Source organism: Macrobrachium nipponense, chromosome 17 (genome assembly GCF_015104395.2).
Source record: "Macrobrachium nipponense isolate FS-2020 chromosome 17, ASM1510439v2, whole genome shotgun sequence".
NCBI lineage: Eukaryota > Metazoa > Arthropoda > Malacostraca > Decapoda > Palaemonidae > Macrobrachium > Macrobrachium nipponense.
Genome location: NC_087210.1, coordinates 3868538 through 3892759, shown reverse-complemented (window position 1 = coordinate 3892759; position 24222 = coordinate 3868538). Strand labels below are relative to the sequence as shown.

At 45.0% G+C, this 24222-nt stretch overlaps 2 protein-coding genes across 4 annotated transcripts in view; one reads left to right on the top strand and one right to left on the bottom strand.

Annotated features, from left to right (window-relative positions):
• The window catches only part of LOC135196131 (transmembrane protein 248-like), a 72223-nt gene extending 54965 nt beyond the window's left edge, over window positions 1–17258 (bottom strand). The window contains exon 1 of one of the 3 annotated variants that reach the window (XM_064222654.1): window positions 17219–17258. The gene's annotated coding sequence lies outside the window, so the exon portion shown is untranslated. Of the gene's footprint in view, window positions 1–14777; window positions 14934–17173; window positions 17195–17218 lie in introns of those variants that run through there. The other 2 variants (XM_064222653.1, XM_064222652.1) reach the window with 2 other exon arrangements.
• Window positions 17259–17269: 11 nt separating this feature from the next.
• Window positions 17270–24222, top strand: part of LOC135196479 (protein O-linked-mannose beta-1,2-N-acetylglucosaminyltransferase 1-like) — a 25665-nt gene continuing 18712 nt past the window's right edge. Inside the window, exons 1-3 of the mRNA XM_064223331.1 lie at window positions 17270–17862; window positions 20334–20382; window positions 21686–21819. Coding sequence (XP_064079401.1) covers window positions 17800–17862; window positions 20334–20382; window positions 21686–21819 — 246 coding nt within the window. The 5' untranslated portion in view covers window positions 17270–17799. The remainder of the gene's footprint in view (window positions 17863–20333; window positions 20383–21685; window positions 21820–24222) is intronic.

Genomic DNA, 24222 nt, shown 5'->3' with positions numbered 1-24222 from the left:
GAAGGACCCCCCGTCCCACCGAGGTGGGACGGGCCCTTAGAAGTTCCCGAAGGAGACTTCTTAGGGGGGAAGGCAGCCTTCTTCTTCTTCGGCTTATGGGCCTTAGAAGTCGAAGGGGAAGAGGCAGCAGCAGACGATGAAGACGAAGATGACAGCTTCCTCGTCAGCTCACGCAGGACAGTCGTCAGGTCCTCCATCCAGGCCGGAGCCGGGGCTATTGCCGAAGCAACACGGCCCGACTGCACCTGTCCGGAAGGACCTGGGACTGGGGAAGACACACCGTGGGCAGGACCAGCATGGACAGGCACAGGAACCAGGAGCGACAGGAACAGCAACCAGCTCAGGAGCGGCAGGAACAGCGGCAGCGGTAGACCCAGAAGGACAGCCAAGCCAACAGCGGGAATCACATCAGCGGCAGGTACGGCAGGCCCAGCGATCGCCTCGTAGAATCATCGGCAGCCAGCGGAACCTGGGTCCTGGCGCCCGGTCCCGGGGCGAGCTGCTGGAACAGCGGAAGTCTGGGGCAGGCAACACGAAGAAAACAGGCGGCGGCGGCAACCCCACCTCGGTACGGCTGCGGCCCTAGTAGCGGCAGACGGCGTCATCGACACAGCATGGGGAGTGTAGACCAGGAGGGGAGGGAGCAGCATAAGCGGCCGTGGTAGTAGTGGAGACCGCCCCAGACCTCGCTAGACGCTGCAGCAGCCACCCGTGGATGCTAGGCACGCCCTGCCTCCGCGGTGGTCCATACCTGTCCAAGGTCGTCTCCCACGGATGTAGCACCTGCGGTAACATAGATAGATTAGTAAGAGGGGTTCCCTCACGCACGGGGGGAAGACATGCCCCACCCCGAACGCAAGGAAGACCCCAAATACAAAATACAACGAAAAAGCTGAGCGGGGGGCAGGAAGGAAGACGAAGAATCGGATACCAAGGGAGTCGCGGGAGAGCTTTCCGACGACTTCCTGGCAGACCTTCGCTTCCCCTACCCCCGCACAGCAGTGAAAAGTAATATGAAAATGAAACAGAATACTGCCCTTGCGATTCACTTCATAGAACTTAAAGGGGAAAAGATCAATTCCCGGGTAAGAACGGAAACTTGATCCAATAATATGATGCTATCATAAAATATATATGAAAATGAAACAGAATACTGCACTTGCGATTCATTTTCACATAAAAAATCGTAAGGATCAATTCCCGGGTAAGAACGAAAATTGATCCAAATTAAATTTCATGCAAATAAATAAATGAAAATGAAAAGAATATTGCAATTGCGAATCCACTTTCATTGCATTCTATATACAAAATTAAAAGGCTCGTGCCGAGCGCAAAACACACTCTCGGTAACGAACGCACAGGGCAAACATATGAAAATGAAAAGAGTACTTACATTTTTCAATTACACACTTTCGCCCACAATACATGACTCGGTGCGAGCGCGCCCGCCCTCGGCACCGAGGCATAATTCAAGGGTTCAATTCATGAAAAGAGAGGAAATCGCCGCATCTACGGCGATAACTCCATGTTGGTTCATAATTAAGTAATGAAAATGAAAACAGTGTACTTACAGTTTCATTTTCAAGTCAAACAAACCATAGTAGAAAAACACAATATAAACAAAGCATACGACGATGAAGCGGGCAGAGAGCGATGACGAACACGTCCTTCACACCCGCGGCCGAAAGCAAAAGTGATTTGTTTACCTCCCAGTCGCGCGGCGCGCGACTGTCGGACAAGCAGTTAACTACCGTTCTCCCCTTGTTCGAAGCTTACGACCGTTCCAGCTGCCGCTAGCTACTTCCTATTGTTAAAGGACCGATGGTTTGTATTACGTATCGGAACAAAGTCTTCTTTCAGCAGCAGTCTTCTTCCTAATGCTAGAAATTCCAGGAATTCGAGCATAGGCGAGGTTCCCGATTATCGTGTAACATATCGGGGATTCTCGTCTCGCTCACTTTGGACCGTGGTCTCGCCTAAGTGTTTGGAGATCGTAAGAAACTCTAAACACTCTGAATGCGCTAGAAATTCCGTAGAATTCTAAGCAGTCTGCGAAACCCCCACCGAATTCGTCAAACGATATCGGCTGGTGGTCCTCTCGATTCCCGTAGAAATCGAGAATGGGGCAGGATCCCTCCTCAACGACCGGGGCTTACGTCAGGTAGGACCCGAAGGTCCCCCCTGGTAGCGCAGTCCCCAACGTGGGATCCTACAGAGAAATCTCTGTAGGATCCTTCCCCTTTCCCTCGTAGCCGTAAGGAGAGAGGGAATGGGGGAGGAATTGGATACTCGCTCGCCTTCCCAGTGGAACTAGCAGTTGGAGAAGAGTAGGAGCAGCCATCGCCTTGCGGCGATGGCCTCTCAGAGTCTGGGAAAACGGTTGTTTCCCGAGGAGGTTTACGAACTCTCACTGTAGGTAAGGGTCTGCCACCACTGTGAACGTCGTCTGGGTGGGGCTGATCGACACCTGACAGGAGAGAGCCGATACCGTCCTCCGACTCATTCCAGTCCTCGTCGAGGTCGAAACCTCTCAGGAGGACCGAAGGAGTATTTAAATACGGTGTCCGAAGACACGTAGAAACGCCGCTGTCGCAGTAGAGGAGGTGGAAGTAGCTTGATCGACCGGCCAGAACTGAGAGAGCCTTCTTGTCCGGAGACGAGAGACTCTGGTTCAAGACAGAATCGGTAAGCTCCGATCGCGGCATACCCACGTCGGTTTGGGTTCCCTCTCGGGCCCCAAAACGACTCGAGCAGAGACATGGGCTCTGCTGGTGGGAGCGGCGATCCTTCCCCCCGGTCGTTGTGCTGACGAATCAGTGCAATAACCTGGGTAAAGTTACTCTGAATCTCGGAAGTTACAGCGTCTTGAGGAGTAGGACCGTCCAGTCCCTCCAACAAGAGCAGCTCCCAGGACCCTCCTCCTTCAGAAGAAGGACCAGCAACAGCCCTGACGGTTGCCTCCAATCACTTGCGCGTACGTCCTGGTTGGTCCTAAGACCAACCTGGCACGTGCGGCGTCGTGACGGGATCAGTGAGCGGCGCATCTCTCACGATCATCCTATATACCTAGCTCTTCCTGGCGTATGCCGAGGAAGTTGAAGGGAGCGGAGAGACAGAACTGACGCTACCCCCTCTCCCCCTGACGGTCGCCTCCAATCACTTGCGCGTACGTCCTGGTTGGTCCTAAGACCATACGTGGCACGTGCGGCGTCGTGAAGGGATCGTGAGCGGCGCACCTCTCACGATCACTCCTAGCTACCTCGCTCTTCCGGTGTAGCCCGAGGAAGTTGAGGTATGGAGAGACAGACCTGACGCTCCCACCCCCGCTCGCTGGCAGGACCAGCGTACGTGGGGGGCTGCAGCCGATCACCAACCCGCGGTGGGGATCGATCTGCAGGCTGGCCGTGCCGCTCACCTGTGGCGAGCGGCTCGACTGAGCACGTCGACCCGGTCCCGTGCGTCAGACGAGCTGCTGCTGGTCACCGTATCCGCCCGGTCCCTGTGGGAGCGGCGGTCAGGTGACCTGCAGAGCTCGCTTTCGCCGTGAGACCGGTGAGCGTCCTCGCGGCACGTCAAACCGCTGGTACCAGCCGAGGCTGGTACCGTCGGTCGAGGGGACCTGGGGGACCTCTTCCCAGCCTCAACCCGTGGCCGGTCAGAGACCGTCACGTCCACCCGAGGTACCGAGAGCGGCCGCTGGCCTGGCGAGAGTCACCTGAGCGGCTCTCGACAGTCTTCTGCTCCGTGCCTCGGTCATGACGCTGAGCGAACTCAGGCGTCTTAACTTTGGCTGCACGGTCACCCGAAGGAGATCGTACACTCGGAACTTCTCGCGGACGAGAAACCGAGCCGGTACCTGGCTTAGCAGCAGAGCTGCCAAGACCAGGCGAGGGTGTACCAGCGGTAGCCAGCACACCCTTGGTCCCCGTCTTCTTCTTCTTCTCAGAAGGGGAGACGGGCCCCGTTCCCGAGAAGGAACAGGAGGACCAGCAGAAGAACCCCCCCGTCACACCGGAATGTGACGAGCCCTTCGAAGTTCCCGAAGGAGTCTTCTTAGGGGGAATAACAAAACCCGGTTACCAGCTGGTCGCTGCGAGAGCGGCCGCTGGCCTGGCGAGAGTCACCTGAGCGGTTCTCGCCAGCCTTCTGCTCCGTGCCGTGGTCTTGGCGCCCGAGCGAAACTCTGGCGCCGAAAACTTTTGGCTGCACGGTCTCCCGAGGGAGAGCGTACACTCGGGATCTCCCCGCGAACGAGAGACCGAGCCGGAACCTGGGCGTAGCGGCATCGCCGCTAGCACCAGGCGAGGAAGTACCAGAGCTAACCGATACTCCTCTGGTCCCCGTCTATCTCTTCCTTACGGAAGGGGAGACGGGCCCGCTCCAAGAAGGAGCAGGAGGACCAGCAGAAGGACCCCCCGTCCCACCGAGGTGGGACGGGCCCTTAGAAGTTCCCGAAGGAGACTTCTTAGGGGGGGGAGGCAGCCTTCTTCTTCGGCTTATGGGCCTTAGAAGTCGAAGGGGAAGAGGCAGCAACAGACGAAGATGACACCTTCCTCTTCTTCGTCAGCTCACGCAGGACAGTCGTCAGGTCCTCCATCCAGGCCGGAGTCGGGCCTATTGCCGAAGCAAACACGGCCCGACTCCACCTGTCCGGAAGGACCTGGGACCTGGGGAAGGACACACCATGGGCAGGACCAGCATGGACAGGCGCAGGAACCAGGAGCGACCAGGAACAGCACCAGCTCAGGAGCGGCAGGAACAGCGGCAGCCCCCCCCCCTCCAGCGGTAAACACAGAAGGGACAGCCAAGCCAGTAGCGGGAACCACATCAGCGACAGGTACGGCAGGCCCAGCCATCGCCTCGTAGAATCATCGGCAGCCAGCGTGGTACTGGCGGCCGGTCCAGGGGCGAGCTGCTGGAACAGCGGAAGTCTGGGGCAGGCAACACGAAGAAAACACAGGCGGCGGCGGCATACCCCTCCTCGGTACGGCGGCGACCGGCCCTAGAAGCGGCAGACGGCGTCACCGACACAGCATGGGGAGTGTAGACCAGCGGGGGGAAGCAGCATAAGCGGCCGTGAAGGTTGTAGTGGAGACCACTCCAAGGTCACCGCCCCAGACCTCGCTAGACTCTGCAGCAGATCGTGGATGCTAGGCACGCCCTGCAGCCGCAGTGGTCCATACCTGTCCAAGGTCGTCTCCCACGGCTGTAGCACCTGCGGTAGCACAGACAGATTAGTAAGAGGGGTTCCCTCACGCACGGGGTGGGGAGACATGCCCCCACCCCGAACGGAAGGAAGACCCCAAAAAACAAAAGACGAGGAAGCTGAGCGGGGGGGCAGGAAAGAAGACGAAGAATCGGATACCAAGGGAGTCGCGGGGAGAGGCTTTCCGACGACTTCCTGGCAGACCTTCGCTTCCCCTACCCCCGCACAGCAGTGAAAAGTAATATGAAAATGAAACAGAATACTGCACTTGCGATTCACTTCATAGAACTTAAAGAGGGAAAAAATCAATTCCCGGTAAGAGCGGAAACTTGATCCATAATAATATGATGCTATCATAAATATATATGAAAATGAACAATAACTGCACTTGCTATTTTCACTTTCACAGCAATAAAGTCGGTAAGGATTAATTCACCGGGTAAGAGCGGAAATTGATCCAAAATTAAATTTGATGCAATTAATAAATGAAAATGAAAAGAAAAACTGCATTGCGAATCCACTTTCATTGCATTCTATTCATACAAAATAAGAGGCTCTTGCCGAGCGCAATCAAGCTCTCGCAACGAACGCACAGGGCAAAAATATAATGAAAAAGACACTTACATCTTTCAATACACACTTTCGCCAAATACATGACTCGGCGCGAGTGCGCCCGCCCTCGGCACCGAGACATAATTCAAGGGTTCAATTCATGAAAAGAGCGGAAATCGCCGTCTCTACGGCGATAGCTCCATGTTGATTCATAATTAAGTAATGAAAATGAAAACAGTGTACTTACAGTTTCATTTTCAAGTCAAACAAACCATTAGTAGAAAACACAATATAAACAAAGCATACGACGATGAAGCGGGCAGAGAGCGATGACGAACACGTCCTTCACACCCGCGGCCGAAAGCAAAAGTGATTCTTCACCTCTCGGGCGCGCGGGCGCGCGCGCACGATCGGACAAGCAGTTAACTACCGTCTCCCCTTGTTCGAAGCTTACGACCGTCCAGCTGCCGCTAGTTACCTTCCTATTGTTAAAGGACCGAGGGTTTGTATTACGTATCGGAACAACTAGTGGTTAATGAACCAGGGGGTGTATTAATATTAGTCTCCAGTTTTACCTCCGAAATATTCAAATGGTTAATGAACCAGGGGGTGTATTAATATTAGTCTCCAGTTTTACCTCCGAAATATGACATTGTTATGATACAATAAAGTTTCATACATACTTACCTGGCAGATATATACATAGCTATAGACTCCGTCGTTCCCGACAGAATTTCAAATTTCGCGGCACTGCTATCAGGTAGGTCAGGTGATCTACCGCCCTGCTCTGGGTGGCAGGGCTAGGAACTATTCCCGTTTTCTAATCATAATCTCTCTTCCACCTGTCTCTGCGGGGAGGCTGGGTGGGTCTTCAATTGTATATATCTGCCAGGTAAGTATGTATGAAACTTTATTGTATCATAACAATGTCATTTTCATACATTCAACTTACCTGTCAGATATATACATAGCTGATTGACACCCTTTGGTGGAGGGCAAGAGACAGCTAACTAACTGACTAGACAGGTAAACAACATATGTTGTAGGTATTAATAAACCTTAGTTCCTACCTTTTTAGATGGAAGACTTCGTGGCTACTGCCCAGGAGTCTGCTTCATCTCAAGAGCCTTAGCGAGATAGTGATCTGTGGCCAAGAGTTCTTGTGGATCTGTCGATGGGGTCTCTTCCACTTACTCGACAGAATCCTAACTGGCGTTTGTCAATGGGAGCACATCCGCTTATATGACAACACGCACTAATTTAAGGAGCACACAACCAATCCCGATCACCCGATCCTAACCCGTGTTAGTTCTAAGATTGCCTAGAGTTATCCCCAAACTCTTTGCAAACAACCACAAACTCGAAACTCATACATACAAAAATAACAAAATTTTTGTACCCCTCTAATAGTCAGATGTCACTCGATTTTCAAATGAAGAGAAGTGAAGGCCGCCTGTGCGACTACTGACACTCCCATACACCGAAAACCCGAGAACACATCCGACAAGAGGGTTGCGTACATAATTTTAAGGATTGGTGCTTTCTCCTTTACCCAGAACGTTTGTGCTGACACAAACGGACCTAACGAAAAACATTTATCATACGTAACTCGCACGTCTTTTAAATAATGGGATGCAAACACAGAGTTGCATCTCCAATAAGTTGTGTCCAAAATGTTCTTTAGTGACATATTCTTTGGAACGCCACCGAAGTTGCGATTGCTCTAACTTCGTGGGCTCCCACTCTTAGAAGATTAAAAGAATCATCTGGACACTTCTTATGAGCTTCCGTGATAACACTTCTAACAAAGAAGGCTAAAGCGTTCTTGGACATTGCTCTCTTGGGGTCTTTCACTGAGCACCAAAGACCTTTCTGCGAACCCCCCAACTGCTTCTTCCTGTCCAGATAAAATTTTAGAGCTCTAACTGGGCAAAGGGATCTTTCTGCCTCTCTGCCCACCAAACTAGAAAGTCCTTTCACTTCGAAGCTCCTGGGCCAGGGATTCGAAGGGTTTTCATTTTTGGCCAGAAAAAGGGACTGAAATGAACAAATTGCGGAGTCTCCTTTGAAGCCAACTCTTGATTCAAGGGCGTGTAACTCACTGATTCTTTTTGCCGTTGCAAGAGAGATCAGAAACAAACACTTTCTAGTGATATTACGGAACGAAGCAGTGTGAAGTGGTTCGAATTCATCTGATGAGAAAGAAATTTAAGAACCACATCTAAGTTCCAGCTTGGACCTTAGGTACAAGTGATTTAGATGTTTCGAATGAACGAATGAGGTCGTGCAAATCCTTATCATTCGTTAGATCTAATCCTCTGTTTCTAAAGGACTGCTGAGAGCATACTCCTGTACCCTTTAATAGTTGGTACTGGAGAGACGCGACTTTTGTCTAAGAAAACAGAAGGAAATCTGCAATTTCGGTCACAGAGGTACTGGAAGAGGACAGCTTCTTCGACCTACACCAGTTTCTGAAGACTTCCCACTTCGATTGTACACTCGCCTCGTAGATGCTCTGCGGGCTCTAGCAATTGCGTTTGCTGCCTGGCGAGAAAACCCTCTCGCTCTGACAAGTCTTTCGATAGTCGAAAGGCAGTCAGAGCAAGAGCGGGTAGATTTTGATGGTACCTCTCGAAGTGGGGTTGTTTGAGCAGATCTATTCTGTTTGGAAGAGATCTGGGGAAGTCCACTGTCCATTCCATCACCTCTGTGAACCAAATTTGAGCTGGCCAATACGGAGCGATCAGAGTCATCTTGGTTCCTTCGGATGCCACGAATTTTCTGACTACTTCCCCCAGTATCTTGAACGGGGGAAAAAGCGTAACGTCTATTCCTGACCAGTCCAGGAGAAAGGCGTCTGTTGCATAAGCCCGGGGATCCTCCACCAGGGCACAAAATGTATCTATCCGTTTGGAGGAGGTGTGGCGAAAAGATCTATTTGAGGCTTCCCCCAAAGGAGCCAAAGGTTCTGACAGACTTCTGAGTGGAGTGTCCACTCTGTGGGAAGGACCTGGAATCTCCTGCTCAATCTGTCCGCTCTCACATTCCTCTCCCTTGAACAAACCTTGTTAGGAGAATTACCTTCCTTTGGTTCGCCCAAATCAGTAGATCCCGTGCCGACTCGTTACAGAGCAAAAGAGTGCGTCCCTCCTTGCTTCTTGACATAAGCCAGAGCTGTCGTATTGTCTGAATTTATCTGCACGACTTTGCCTCTGACTAAGTGTTCGAAGCTCTTTAGCGCCAGGTGAATCGCTAAGAGCTCTTTGCAATTTATGTGCCATGACACCTGTTCTGCCGACCAGGTGCCTGACACTTCTCTGGGTCCCAATGTTGCACCCCAGCCCGCCTCCGAGGCGTCTGAAAACAATGTCAGGCTTGGGTTCCGTACTTGCAGGGACACTCCTTTGTTTTCCTTTAATGGAACCAACCACCACTTCAAATGATGTTTTATCTCTTCCGAGATTGGAAACGTGCTCCGAGAGCTGACCTGTCTTCCAACTCCAACTTCTTCTTAGGAAGAACTGAAGCGGTCGAAGATGTAATCTTCCTAGGAGAAAGAACTGTTCGAGCGAGGAAAGGGTTCCCAGAAGGCTCAGCCATTCCCTCGCTGAAGTGCGCTCCTTCCCTAGAAAGTTCGATACTGTGGCACAGCTTTCTTTATTCTCTCTTGAGATGGAAAACTCGAAAACCCGAGAATCCATCTGCAAATCCCCAGATAAACCACGTTTCTGGCTGGGGATCATTCGAGACTTCTCGAGGTTCACGATCAATCCAAAGACTTTGTCAATTCCCGTGTTGTTCGCAGGTCCTCCAAAACACTGCTTTGAGACCTGGCTCTGATGAGCCAGTCGTCCAGGTACAGGGAGACATTTATCCCTTTCAAATGTAAGTGCCTTGCTACAGTTTTTCATCAACGTCTGTGAAGACTTGAGGAGCCGTGGACAGGCCGAAACACAGGGCCCTGAACTGATAATTTCTTCCTTCGAACATAAATCGAAGGTACTTCCTCGACGAATGTGGATCGGGATGTGGAAGTATGCGTCCTGAAGGTCTAGGGACACCATCCAATCCCCTTGCCGCAGTGCTGCAAGGACTGAGGCAGACGTTTCCATGCTGAACTTCTGTTGTTCGACGAATTTGTTCAGCGCACTTACGTCCAGTACCGGTCTCCATCCCCCCGAGGCTTTTGTTACAAGAAACAAGCGATTGTAAAACCCCGGGGAGTTGCAATCCAGCACAAAGTTTCTATTGCTCTTTTGTCCACATCTGTTCCACCATCTGACGAAGAGTATCCCTCAGAAATAGGGTCCCTGTATCTGGCGGACAATTCCCTCGGAGATGTTGTCAAGGGAGGAATGTCCTTGAATATGGGATGCGATACCCCTTCTTGATAATCGACATCGTCCAAGTGTTGGCTCCTATGTCTTCCCAGGCTTTCGCAAAATAATGTAGCCTGGCTCCTACGGGTGTCTGGAGGACAGAATTTTCACTTCCCTTTCTTAAAGGAAACGGAACGGAAGGAAGACCTGCCCCTCTTATCGGTTGATCCTTCTGGCGACGGTCTAGTTGGAAGACCTCCTCGAAAGGGCTGTTTCTGAGCTGGGCGAGCCACTTTCTTTTCCTCACTAGCCACAGGCCATCTTCCTTGAGGATTGCTAAGGAGATCCTGGGTGGCCTTTTCCGTCAGAGAATGCGCGATGTCCTTCACCAACTGTGAGGGAGGGAAAAAGGTTTTCAGAGAGAGGCGCAAACAATAAGGCGGCTCTCTGTGAATGAGAGACGGCCTTCGTGAGGAAAGCACTGTGCACCGCCCTTTTCTTTAAAACTCCTGCACCATATAGAGAGCATACCTCAGCCGATCCATCCTGAACAGCCTTATCAATGCAGGCGAGGATGCAGTTCAGGGTTTCTGGGTCGAGTTGTTCATTTTCTTGAGATTTCTTGGCCAGAACCCCAAGGGACCAATCTAAGAAGTTAAAAACTTCTCAAGTATGAAAAAAGTCCCTTGATGAGGTGATCCGTTTCCGAAAGCCCCCATGTAACCTTCGCTGCATTCAAGGCGTGCCTTCTCGACGAATCCACCAAACTCGAGAAGTCTGACTCAGCTGAAACGGACAGAGATAATCCCATATCCTCTCCCGTTTCGTACCAAATTCCTCTCCTCCCTGTAAGTTTAGCGGGAGGCATACAAAAGACCGTCCTTCCTAACTCCTTCTTCTTCTTGAACCAGGAGTCAAGAGATTGTAGAGCTCTCCTCATAGAAAAAAATGGCAGGCTTCATTTTAAGGAAAGAGGAAGACTTGAGTGTTTTCGTGCTTGAAAACTGCGAGCGTGGCGAAGGGGGAGCAGCTGGCGTCAAAGAGTCTCCATATTCCTCCAACAGAAGGGACGAAAGAACTTTATAATTAGAAGATCCTTCCTTCATTTGTTTCGTCCTCCGAGGACACTTCTGGGTTGATAGGCTCGGAAGGAGAAGGCTCTCTTCTTTCTACTGACTCTTCTCTTACTCTCTTACGAGTGTCAGGCTCTTCATACGAGGAATGCGCCTGGTGTACAGTAGGAGTATCTCGCCTGGGAGGAGTAACGTGCTTGGAATACTCCTGGCGCCTGGCAGGCGCAAAGCGCCTCGAATACTCCTGGCTTTCAGTAGGCGCATTTTGTTTAGAATCCTCCTGGCGCGTTGTAGGAGTATTAAGTTCCGAGTACTCCTGGCGCCTGGGAGGAGTATAAGCTTCGGAATACTCCTGGCGCCTGGGAGGAGTAACGCGCCTGGAATACTCCTGGCGCCTGGCAGGCGCAAAGCGCCTCGAATACTCCTGGCTTTTATCAGGCGCATTTTGTTCAGAATACTCCTGGCGCGTGGTAGGAGTATTAAGTTCCGAATACTCCTGGCGCCTGGGAGGAGTATAAGCTTCGGAATACTCCTGGCGCCTGGGAGGAGTAACGCGCCTGGAATACTCCTGGCGCCTGGCAGGCGCAAAGCGCCTCGAATACTCCTGGCTTTTAGTAGGCGCATTTTGTTCAGAATACTCCTGGCGTGTGGTAGGAGTATTAAGTTCCGAATACTCCTGGCGCCTGGGAGGAGTATTAAGTGCAGAGTACTCCTGGCGCCTGTGAGGAGTATAAGCTTCCGAATACTCCTGGCGCCTGAGAGGAGTATTTAGTTCAGAATACTCCTGGCGCCTGGGAGGAGTATCTAGGCCCGACGACTCCTGGTGTCTTGTAGGAGTACGTCGTTCCGAATACTCTTGATCCTTAGCATGCGTCTGATGTTTAGTAGGCGCTTTCCGTCTCACAAGTGCTCTACTCCTAACAGGATCTTCCTCTTCAGCTAACTCTTGGCGCTTGATTGAAGATCTTGAATCTTGTACTGGCTCGTTGCGCCTACTCGGAGTCTGGCTTCTGGTTGGCGACCTACTCTTGACAGGAGTACCTTCCTTCTTACCTCTCTCCTGTCTAGCGCACCGCCCCCCCCAGAGATGGCGCCTGTGCGACAACTCCCCTGAAGGATGCGTCGCGCCTGGCAGGAGAGAAAGGTATTTGTTTAGATCTTTTAATAGGAAGCCTATCATCCTTCTTACGAGTAGGCTCCTTATAACGAGTTCCTACTAACAAGGCTAATGCTCTTGCATATTCTTCAAAATTTTCTTGGTTGAGGAATCTTCCGCATTAGGAGAGGGAGATCTGGAAGGCGCTCTAGGATCTCTTCCAGACCCAGAGTCTGACTGTATTCTCGCCCTCTTTATTACCGAAGGCGCTCCCTCCTTCTGAGAAGCGCTCGGGACTCGAATTGAGCTCGTGCTCTTTCTTACTCCTCTTCCAAAGGGACGGGAAAAGATTCGACTCCTTCCATCCTCTTCTCGGCGAGGCGAACTCGACGACGAAAAGCACTCTCGAAGGATGCTTTTCCTTATAGCGGTCTTTGGCAGTCGATACGATCGATTCTGCCGAAGGGACGCCTGATCGTTGGGGATTCTCCACAACCCCGTACGGCTTTCGACTTTCCTTCTCCTCCGGGCCAGGGAGCTTGGAAGAGGTCTAGGCCTGGGAGCGTCGCAGAGACGACCAGACGCCCCCTCCACTACACTGGGGGACACTAATATCACTGCCACATTCACTTTCCTTACCTTCCAATGCTGCGACTTTTTCCTGCATTTTCTGAAGGGAAGCTCTAAGTTCTGCTATTTCCGAAGCAGAACTAGAGGGATAGCAAGATGTGAACGGGCTGAAACAGAATGGGTTATTATCATCATAGGAAGAAGCTACAGAGCTAGACAGTAAATCATGAGAGGCAGACATTCTGCGGGTTTTTATAAGCCGCCTTCCTCTCTCTATCTCTCTCTAAACTTCTTCAAGTAAGAAGTTAGATTCTTCTTCCACTCTTGGTCATTCAGATTCTCACACTCATTACACGTATTCTCAATCGAACATTCAACCATTACTACACCCCCTACAACTAGTGTGAGGATCTACCGAAGCTTTCGGAATCTCACCCTTACAGCCCTCATTCACACCACACTCTGAAACTAACACTAGAATCAGACATATTCACAAATTCCAAAAACCAAGTCCAAAAAACAGTCCACGATAGCGAATGCCAAAAACAAACGATCCAAGTACGTCACCAAATATCAGCGAGAGATGATCAAAAGCTTTGCTTTGAAAAAAAACGAATTCTAGTCAGGAGGAAGTAACAACAATGTTGATACAGCCGGCGACAGAGAGATTATGATTAGAAAACGGGAATAGTTCCTAGCCCTGCCACCCAGAGCAGGGCGGTAGATCACCTGACCTACCTGTAGCGAGTGCCGCGAAATTTGAAATTCTGTCGGGGAACGACGGAGTCTATAGCTATGTATATATCTGACAGGTAAGTGAATGTATGAAAATTCAAAGTACAGATTAAAACTTTGGAATAATATATCTTTCACTCAAAATGCAAATATGGTTAAAAAAAAAATGTTTACCACCTAATATATCATCACTGCCTTGGCTAAATTTGTTGCACATGCTCAGGCTATCAAGAAATCAATTCGCCAATCTATCAGACTTGATCTACATAAAATGGTTTGGGTAGTATGCGGAGTAACGAGACAGGGTTAATAGGTGTTGGTAAATTCGCCTCGTGAATTAAATTCCTCTGATCTGTATCTGATATTTTACTTTACTTGGGGGGTCGGTAAAAGTTCGTTTCCGGTCCGAACTCCAATTCCAACATGAAGGCTAGTACTAGCAATTTCGCTGTGTTTAGTACTGGCCTGGGGGGGGGGGGGGGAGGGGGGGGGGGGGGGGGGTCAAATGTATTTTGCCGTAAGCACTGGCCATGAGAGTCGAATACATTTTAGCCGTTAGCACTGGCCCTGGGGTCAAATGCATTTCACCGTCTTTTAGTTCTGGCCCCTGGGGAATCGAACGTCCGTAAGTGCACTTCCCAATATTGGAAATTAGTAAAAAAATCCTCAATTATTTATATATAACCTAATTATTTTTATTGTGATAAATACTAGCTTCCAAGAATTATGTACAGGTTATAGCTAGAATATCTTGTTCATTTTTTCATAATGATTCGATATTAATAAAAAAATCAATGCGTGATGTTCTGACCGGAAACAAAACATTATCACGGGGGTCTGGTTGGGGGGGGAGGGGGGATGGGCAAAGCACTACCCCTACCCAAGCCCCTGCCAGGACAGGACGTGGAGCCCTAAGTCAGGTTAGGATGACAAGTAGCTAGCTGGTTAGGTCAGGCCACAATGCCCTTGGTATGGGGGGGGGGGGTCTCGGGGAGTAAGCTCCCCCCAGCCATTCTGGTTACGTCAGCATACAGCATTCTAGGAGAGAGAGAGAGAGAGAGAGAGAGAGAGAGAGAGAGAGAGAGAGAGAGAGAGAGAGAGCTTAGTCTAGGACATTGGTTAGGCAGCTTATCCCCCATTACAATAAACAAGAGTTCATGGGCACTGTCACACCACAATTCTGGCACTGGGAGAAAGAAACAATAGGAATAGCACCTTGGCCTTACCGAGGGTTAAAAAAAATACGAAACTACGAAGGCGTCTACTACTTAACACGGCCGACAAACGACGTAAACTTGCAGACGTGTCGTCTGTGTGTACGGTCTGTCTTCCGAAAAGCTCGAGGGTTGCCTTTGCTCCGGCCCACCCTGATCTGTTGTCCGATAGGGGACACCTTTTTCTTTTTTTAGGTTTTTCATTTCTGGTCCTACTTTTAGTCCAGCCATAAGCTTGTTTTAAGATGCCTTTTTGCCAACAAGAAACCCTAGATAATTTTGTGTTTTCTTAACGACTATGGTAATTTTGATTACAGTTATTACAGATGGTACACACTGGGATGCTACGGAACCTGTCACGAGTAGATGATAATTACATTTTTATTATTTAAAATGTCACGAGCAGATGATAATTACATTTTTATCATTTAAAATGTCACGAGTAGATGATAATTACATTTCTATAATTTAAAATCCAGTCAATTATGTAAAATTTGATAAGTTACATGTAGTAGTGACATATGTAGTACTACAGAACGTGCTGTAGACTAATGTTTAGCTACGAGTTTGGTTTACATCCATGATAGTACATGAATTCTAAACATTTCAAGATATGTCAACAAAATAGGAGTTGAGATGACAAATACGACTGCTATTATTTCCCTTGATCAAACAACAGAATCGTGATTCCCCTTTTCAAGATTTTAATGAATAGAAGTACTCCCTTCTGAGGATTATTTGGTCCCCATGAATCTCATGAAATTCTGGGACCTGATTACGGGATGACAAAACCAGTAACAGGTCTCTGCCAGTAAATGCACTTTGGAGATTGTGAAACCAGCAGACCCCCTTTGGGGTAAACCTCCTTTGCTGAGCTGAAAATCTAGCAGATCTCCCTTGGAAATATTATGAAGTCACCAGATCCCCTTGCGGGCAACGTAGAGACAACAGAGAAACAATATAACTAATTTCGGGAACGAAACAATCGTATCTCGCTATACGGAAAAAAAAACCAGCTTCACGATATCGTAGGGAAAATTTAAAATAATAACATGAAAAAATTTAAACAAAAGACGCCCGTCTTTTCCTCGTCGTAAAAACTTGAGGAAAACCGGATAAAATGTTTTGTGATTAAAATAGGATTCTATTAGAGCCCTTGGGCAATCTCGGCATACAGTTTTGGAAGGGGACTGGGTATAGGCTAACAAGAAAACTGTAGGTCTATTTCTAGTTTCTGTGAACGTTTTTGAAGCCTTAGACTAGGAAACTAGGATCAATTGTGTGATTAAATGGAATCAGTAAGTATATGCAATTAATCATGCACAGTTACAGAAGATCATGCTGAAAATAAAACACACACACTTTCATTGTTGTGAGTGCGTGTTTTCTTCTAGTATTTCGTCTGAGGAGAAGCAAGTAACTAAATACAATATTTTCCCTTTTCAGGTGAGGAAAAGATGGATTTGTTTACTGAAAATATAACCATTCTCCTCTTCTTCCATCTATCCTTAAGAGGACAAAGCAACTGAAGCGAGTTAACTTTAACCTCTCGTTTTGCGCTGATCTTTCTTGCTCGTCGTCTGTAGTACTACGTATAATGGCATCCCTTATACCATACACCTGTAGGACATTCTATCAGGCTTCTAAATTCCCCGGGTAAATAATCTATCGGGGAAAATGTAAGCAAACAAAAGAGGATAAATCGTGTCATATCAAAGAGCAAGGGTGGCTGGCTGCTTTAGTCATCGTTTACGTGTGTGCTGGCGAGGAGGATTTCCTGCTCGATTTTTCCTCGTGCCCTGCCTGTTCCTTGTGACTACTCTGTGGATTATAAGTGATTTGGAGCGTTTGTGAGAGATTCTCTCTCTCTCTCTCTCTCTCTCTCTCTCTCTCTCTCTCTCTCTCTCTCTCTCTCTCTCTCTCTGCTATGGTTCAGGATACACTTCTTTTTCTCTGGTCATTTTTGTTTGACTATTCATGTAGACCTTGAGCGTTGATTTCCTTCCTGTTTACGTTGCTCAGTTCAAGTGTTGGTGATCTGTGGACATTTGTGCAAGAACTGGGCTTCGTAATTCACAAAAGAATGGTCGTTGTGGGTTGTGAATTAGTAGGAAAAAATGGCTAATGTGTCGGAATTTGTGAAATTATATAGTTGTCCCCTAGTGTAATGGAGAATGGTGGTGATATGTCTAAATCAGTTGAAATGGTTGGTGTAATATTCTGTAGTGTAGTAGTGCCATTTCGAAATCGAGTTGTAAGCCTGATCTTTAGATTCATATCCGAAATCAGTTTCCTTGTGACGTAAATGAATGTGTGTGTGTGCGTGTGTGTGTGTGTGTGTGTAGAAAACCTTAGGGGAGAAAAGTATCTTATTCAGACACTTGCAAAACACTGTCAACAAGGCTTACCTACCATATCAGATGTTAAGGTTTCCTTTTTATAAAGAGAAATACCTGTATCTCAGGAGCCTGGGGCTGTCAGGGTTCTCCGTGATTTGTCGAGTCACATCTGTAACGAAAAATTCAGTTAACAAGTAATACGTCTTGTTATAGTGATTAAATATTAAGTCATTCTACTCTGATATCACTGCTCAGCCTATGTTTTATCTGAAAAACCAGATAAAAATTCAAAGAAATAGGATTGCACTGCCTCATAATTCTTGAGTGTAATGACACACCTCTTTTAGAGCATTCAATACTCATGAAACCGTTACAGGATTGGAACTGGAATATGAAATCTGGGCCCAAGACCAAGACCTGAGACCGTAGAGGTTACTCAGCGCTGAAATTAATGCTGTAAACAGTCGTGGAAAGAAAAAGGATTAGATCAAAGGTGCGGTAAAAAAAAAAAAAAAAAAAAATGAAAGGGGTTGCAGCTAGGGGTCGAAGGGACCGTGCAAAGAACCGTTAGTGATGCCTACATACCGTGCGGAATCCGCACCAACGGGGAACATGTCAGTGTGAATAGAAACGTTCAAGTTTCACGAACAATCTCAAAATTCTTAACACTTTCATCTTCTTAACCATCAGGTGAAATGAAGTTTCAGCGCCCCCATGGAGGTTCGGTGTCATCTCCGGCTGCGAGGAGAGTTTTTTTGGTAAGTAAACCAATATTATCAGTTGGAATGTTTTTGCCCGGTAAGAGATAGGCCTACTCTTTAAGTAGCTATCATCTACAGACTCACTTTAATTGTTTTAAGTACATGTCACCGTACGTAGGCACGGCAAAAGAACACGTAACCGCCATTTATGAGTTCTCTGTTGCTCATTTTATGCAAGGAAAGACTGAAAAGTTGAGAAATGATAACACACAAGGGCGAGATACCATAAACTAAAAATAGCAACATTGTAAGAGTAATTTGCATTTTTTTAAAATACAAACCTCAAGTTCTCTACTTAAGCTAAATTCTATGTAGAGAACGAAGGTTTGTATTTGTGTAAGAACAAAATGCAATTATATGCAAAGAACAAAATGCAATAATAAGCAAGGAACAAAAAGCTATTATATGCAAAGATGAACGTAAGCATTTGGAAATGGCTTGGTCATGAGATACAGGGGAGAGGGTGAGGGTGGGGGGAGGGGGTGTTATTAACAAGAATGCATAATTAGGAAGTCTTTTTGAGAAGCCCCCCCCCCAAAAAAAAAAAAATAATAAAAAAAAAAGTATCACAATACGCCAGTGGAAGATGTGGCTTCTGAAGCAAGTTATCTGCACAGGGAGCTCAGTCATAATTCATCGTTTCTGTAATGAACATAGCAGAGACTGATGTCTTATTTTTCTAAGGGCTGTAACTACTTACTGATTATTGCTGTTATATCCTTAGTGATTCTTGGAATACAGCAGGGACTGTCGCCATAGTTTTTATAGAGGCTGTATCTACTTAGTGATTACTATTGACGAAATCAGAATGTTATTTTGCTAACACTTCCTTTAAACTTCAATTAGACTGGGATTCACCACCAATTTCCTCAACGCGTCTTCTCAATGACGGGATAATATTGCAATTTCCTGACCTGTATAGCATAAATATCAACAGCGAGTCCCTTTTACAATTCCCCGACCAGTATAGCATAAGTTCCATATACAATATTCTTAACAATGCTGCTATTATAAATGGCCGTGTAATTATATTGCTTTTAAAGATCTCGTTCCAAGCCACATAACGAAAGCCATTCTGACTCAAATAAAAGATACCCAAGTCTACATCCTTGATCATGGGCACCATATCAAATTGACGGTATTTCAGTAATCGCGATCTTTAAATATATGTTACCGAGGTTCCAACCTCGGTACAGTTTTAAAAGGGAAAAAAGAATGTTGGTAACGTAGCAGCAAGGCACCGAGGTGACATTCGTTTTCTCTCTCTCTCTCTCTCTCTCTCTCTCTCTCTCTCTCTCTCTCTCTCTCTCTCTCTCAACCAATTTCACACAATTACCTAAGTAACCAAATCAGACTCGTGAACTACAAAAATACATTTATTTAAGAACAAAGTATTAACTAAATAAATCAGGTTCTTGACAAAATGTAAACTGAAAGCTTAAGTTAGAAAATCCAAATACTAACTCAAATAACCCTGGGGATCGAACTAAACCCGTCCACCCCTTTCTCTACAATAACTAACATTAGTTTAGTCATAAAACTAGAAAAGCCATAGCACAGTCTTATAAGTATCGCCATAACCACTGAACCATCAGTCAAGTTCCAATTATCAAATAAGTTCCCATTTAATCCATAACCAGATCCGTCTGGAGATAGACAGAAAAAGAAACTCACCTAAGTCATCAAAATGACATAAATCAAAAGGTCACAAGGAATAGGATATCTTTAGAACAAATATTCATAATACGAAGACATGCCACACTTGGGCTTAAAAGTAAGTATGCTTACCCATTCAAGCACTAATCACACACTAATTAAAAATACACTTAAAGGAGCCATCTTGACCCTTTGCCGACTTCGCACAGTTCTCCCTCTTAGTTATCTTACCCTCCCATTATGTAGGGGAATAGCTCGCACGTACGCAAGCACGAATTCAATTGCAAAGACACTCCCAAACCAATGACGTCACCAATTCGTCACACGTTCATGACGTCATATACAGATCATGGTCACACCCATAAATCTACCCAAAAGGAGGTTGCGTCTGTTTCCACAAAGAGTCAGAATGATGACGTCTACGTTTCAAAGAATGTCATACTCATCACATCCGCTTATCAACAAAAACAAAGACAACTCAAAGATAACGAAGCATATTCATAATGGTGTTAAATTATATTCTCAATACTCATCATTTCATATAGGTACAATGATAAACCTATATTTACAGCAATCTTGTATATACTACAATATCTAGGGGATTGGCTATCATATTTGCTTCTAGTTTTTTTTGTACTGGTATGCATGTATGCATGTATATAATGTTTTCACACATTTCATATATATTATCATATATATATATATATATATTCTATATATATATATATATATATATATATATATATATATATAAGTATATATATGTATATATATATATTTTGGTAAACGACATCAATTCTTTATCATTACAGATGATGACAATCGGTTCCGCAATAGTGTTTGGTTTTACGTATAAATATGGTATGTACGAATATATTTTTCTTGTCTCTCCTCTTTGACCTTCTATGTGATTATTCATTAATTTTCTCTTTTTTCGCATTGTTGAAAATTAACATATAAGAAAATAACCAAAGTGTGTGTTGTTGCAAAGTTAACCATTCCTACATATTCTAAATTTCTAACACAACCAAAATATGCAAAAAGACAAAATGTACATCACTGAGCTAAGCAACTGAGCCTAATTAAGATTAGCTGCACAAAATGATAAAATTACCACATAGCATAGTCCTGTGACTTACAGTCTGGAGGATTTCACACAATTCTAAATCACTCTTGGGCATTGCACAGACGCCTGGTTAGTTATTAACTAGGCAAATTAGATTGTAGGCTATTAAAACAAGGTTGCAAGTCAGATTGTAGGGTATTACAACAAGGTTGCCAAGTCAGACTGTAGGGTATTACAACAAGGTAGCAAGTCAAGACTTCAGGGTACAACAAGGTTGCAAGTCAGATTGTAGGGTATTACAACAAGGTTGCCAAGTCAGACTGTAGGGTATTACAACAAGGTAGCAAGTCAAGACTTCAGGGTACAACAAGGTTGCAAGTCAGATTGTAGGGTATTACAACAAGGTTGCAAGTCAGATTGTAGGGTATTACAACAAGGTTGCCAAGTCAGACTGTAGGGTATTACAACAAGGTTGCAAGTCAAGACTTCAGGGTACAACAAGGTTGCAAGTCAGACTGTAGGGTATTACAACTGCAAGTCAAGACTTCAGGGTACAACAAGGTTGCCAGTCAGACTGTAAGGTATTACAACAAGGGTGCCAAACTCATATTAAGACCATTATCTTATCTACCACTACCGCTAAAAGTTCATGGAAAATGCGTGCTGCCTTTATTTAAGACGCAGAGAGAGAGGGGGAGAGAGAAACATTCTAGCAACAATGCAAGGTGACCTCTTTTAGACATTTAAACATTTGAACATTTAATTTGACTATTCTTGTAAAGTAAAATAATGCATTCAACCCCAGCAAACAGTTTGGTGTCATTAAGTATACGAAAACCAAAAAAATTGGAGATCGATTGAATTTGAAGTCAGACTGGGAAGTGCGTTTTGAATATCCATACTGATATTTGACAGTGAAGTATGTAGACATATTTCTATATCCTAGTTTTTGCTGAATGTAAATAATGAACCAGTTCTAACATTTGCCTATTAAAAAGCTTAGGTAATCACAAAACAGTCACACACGAGACTTCGAAAATGAGCTTAGATAAATCAAGTATTACAAGAAAAATTAATTCAACGCTGCTTTATTCACAGGTTCCGATGACACGGAAAGTGAGAGCAGTACGAGGCGATCAAATGAAGCGGACGTTTCCACCCCAGAAGAGCCCCTTTTGGGACACCATCGTTTACACCTGCCACCAGCCTGGGGACAGTTCCAGTATAACGAGGTATGATTAGGTCTTATGTCCGTGTCTTTGTGAGACGAAACAGTTTGGGATTTGTCACCCCGTGTATCAATATCCTCTGCGTTTGGTAGACGTGTATATACGGTACACACTGTGTGTGTGTGTGTGTGTGTGTGTGTGTGTATATATATTATATATATATATATACCCTATATATATATATATATATATATATATATATATATATACCTATAGATATATACATAAAGAAAGATATATGCCACGAAGGAAAAATAAACGAAGGAGGATCTCCGTCGCTACCTTACTTGTACGGATTAGTCAAAACGCTCAAAGAAAATAACCCTATGCGGCCTATTATCAGTACTGTTGGTTCAATTTCATATAAACTTTCGAAATATATCACTAAGATCTTGTCCCCGTTACTAGGAACCATCTCCGATTCTCATATATATAATTCTCTAGATTTAGTTGATAAATTAAACAAAATTGCTCTTTGCCTAACTGATAGATTCGTTAGTTTTGATGTATGTTCTCTTTTTACTAAAGTCCCTATAGACTCTATTTTAGAATATCTTAATATCTTAGTAATGAACTAACTCAGTATGAATTACCTCTACCTATAAGTCACATTATTTCACTCACGAGTTTGTGCATTTGTGATTGTAAGTTTATATTCAATGGTGAATTTTATCAACAAATATTTGGCATGGTAATGGGAAATCCTTTATCACCACTACTCTCAAACCTGTACATGGAATTCTTTGAAAAACGCTACTTACCTAATATCATTTTTATTCCTATAAAGTGGTATCGTTATGTTGGTGATATCTTAGCTGTTCTTCCTGTCGGTATTGATGTAAATGATTTACTCTCTAAATTAAATAACCAGGTACCATCGATTAAGTTTACTCTAGAATTAGAAAAAGACAATTGCCTCCCTTTCTTAGATGTTTTGATACATAGAGAACCATTTCAATGTAAATTCAGTATTTATAGGAAACCGACCAACAACTTAACTTATGTTCATTTCTTATCAGGCCACCATCTTAACATAAAAATATCAATTTTTTCCTCTATGTTTTTACGAGCATTGCGCATTGTCAGTCCACAATATTTGGATCAAGAAATTGAATACATAAGAAAAATAGGGATAGATTTATGCTATCCTTCACATATATTAGATATTTGTTATAATAAAGCCCACAAAAAGTTTTATAGTGTAAGTAACACGCAGAAAGAAAATTCTAAGAACATTCTCAGTTTGCCTTATTTTAACGGATTTGAAACCATTAAATCATTGTTAAAAGCTTTTAATGTCAACTTTGTTTTTTCCTATAATAACACACTAAAAGGAATGTTAATAAAAAATGGTCCCAGAGAAAGCAACAACATAATATATAAAATTCCATGTATGGATTGTCCCTCATTTTATCTCGGACAGTCTAGCAAAGGCCTAGAAGTAAGGTAAGCCAGCATAAATATTCTGTAAAAACTGGGCAAACATCTAATGCAATATTCATTCATTTAAGTGAAAACAACCACCGAATAAATTGGGTTGGTAGTTCAGTAATTGCAAGGTCAAGAGATGTCTTATCACGAAATCTTTTAGAATCTGCTTTAATACAACTTACTTTTCATTGTAATTTCAATGTTAGTCGTGGCCTTTTTCATTTAGACCCTTGTATTTGTAACATGTTTAAGAATGACCTCAAAGATATAATTACTGACTTAAATAAAAATCAGTTGCCTTAGAGTTATCTTTATTGTAATGTATATCTGACATGTATTGTGAATATGGTTTTGTTTACCAAGTTCTGAATAGCTGTCACCTATAATCCTTTAATTGTCTTGTCCTTGTATCTGAGATGATTGTCTTAAACCTTTAACCCTTAAACGCCGACTGGACGTATTTTACGTCGACATTTTTTGTCTCTCGGGTGCCGACTGGACGTATTTTACGTCGACATACAAAAGTTTTTTTAAAAATTCGCGGAAAAATACTTTTAGGCCTATCAGCCGAAAACTCTTGAATCACGCGCCTTGGGGGATGCTGGGAGTTCACGGATCAAGGTGTTGTTTTGTTTACAATCGTTACGCAGGCGCGCAAGCGCGAATTTCTTTCTTGCCGCACTAAAAAGTATCTGTGACACATCTCTGAAATTATTTCGTCACTTTGACATAATTTTTTTACCATTTTAAATTAGCCGTTACATGGAGTATTATATATGAAAATGTGCGCATTTTTATGTAGAATACAACTGAAAAATACTCATGATTGTAGCTTTTATCAGTTTTGAGATATTTTCATATAAATAACGATAAGTGCCAAAATTTCAACCTTCGGTCAACTTTGACTCTACCGAAATGGTCGAAAAACGCAATTGTAAGCTAAAACTCTTATATTTTAGTAATATTCAATCCTTT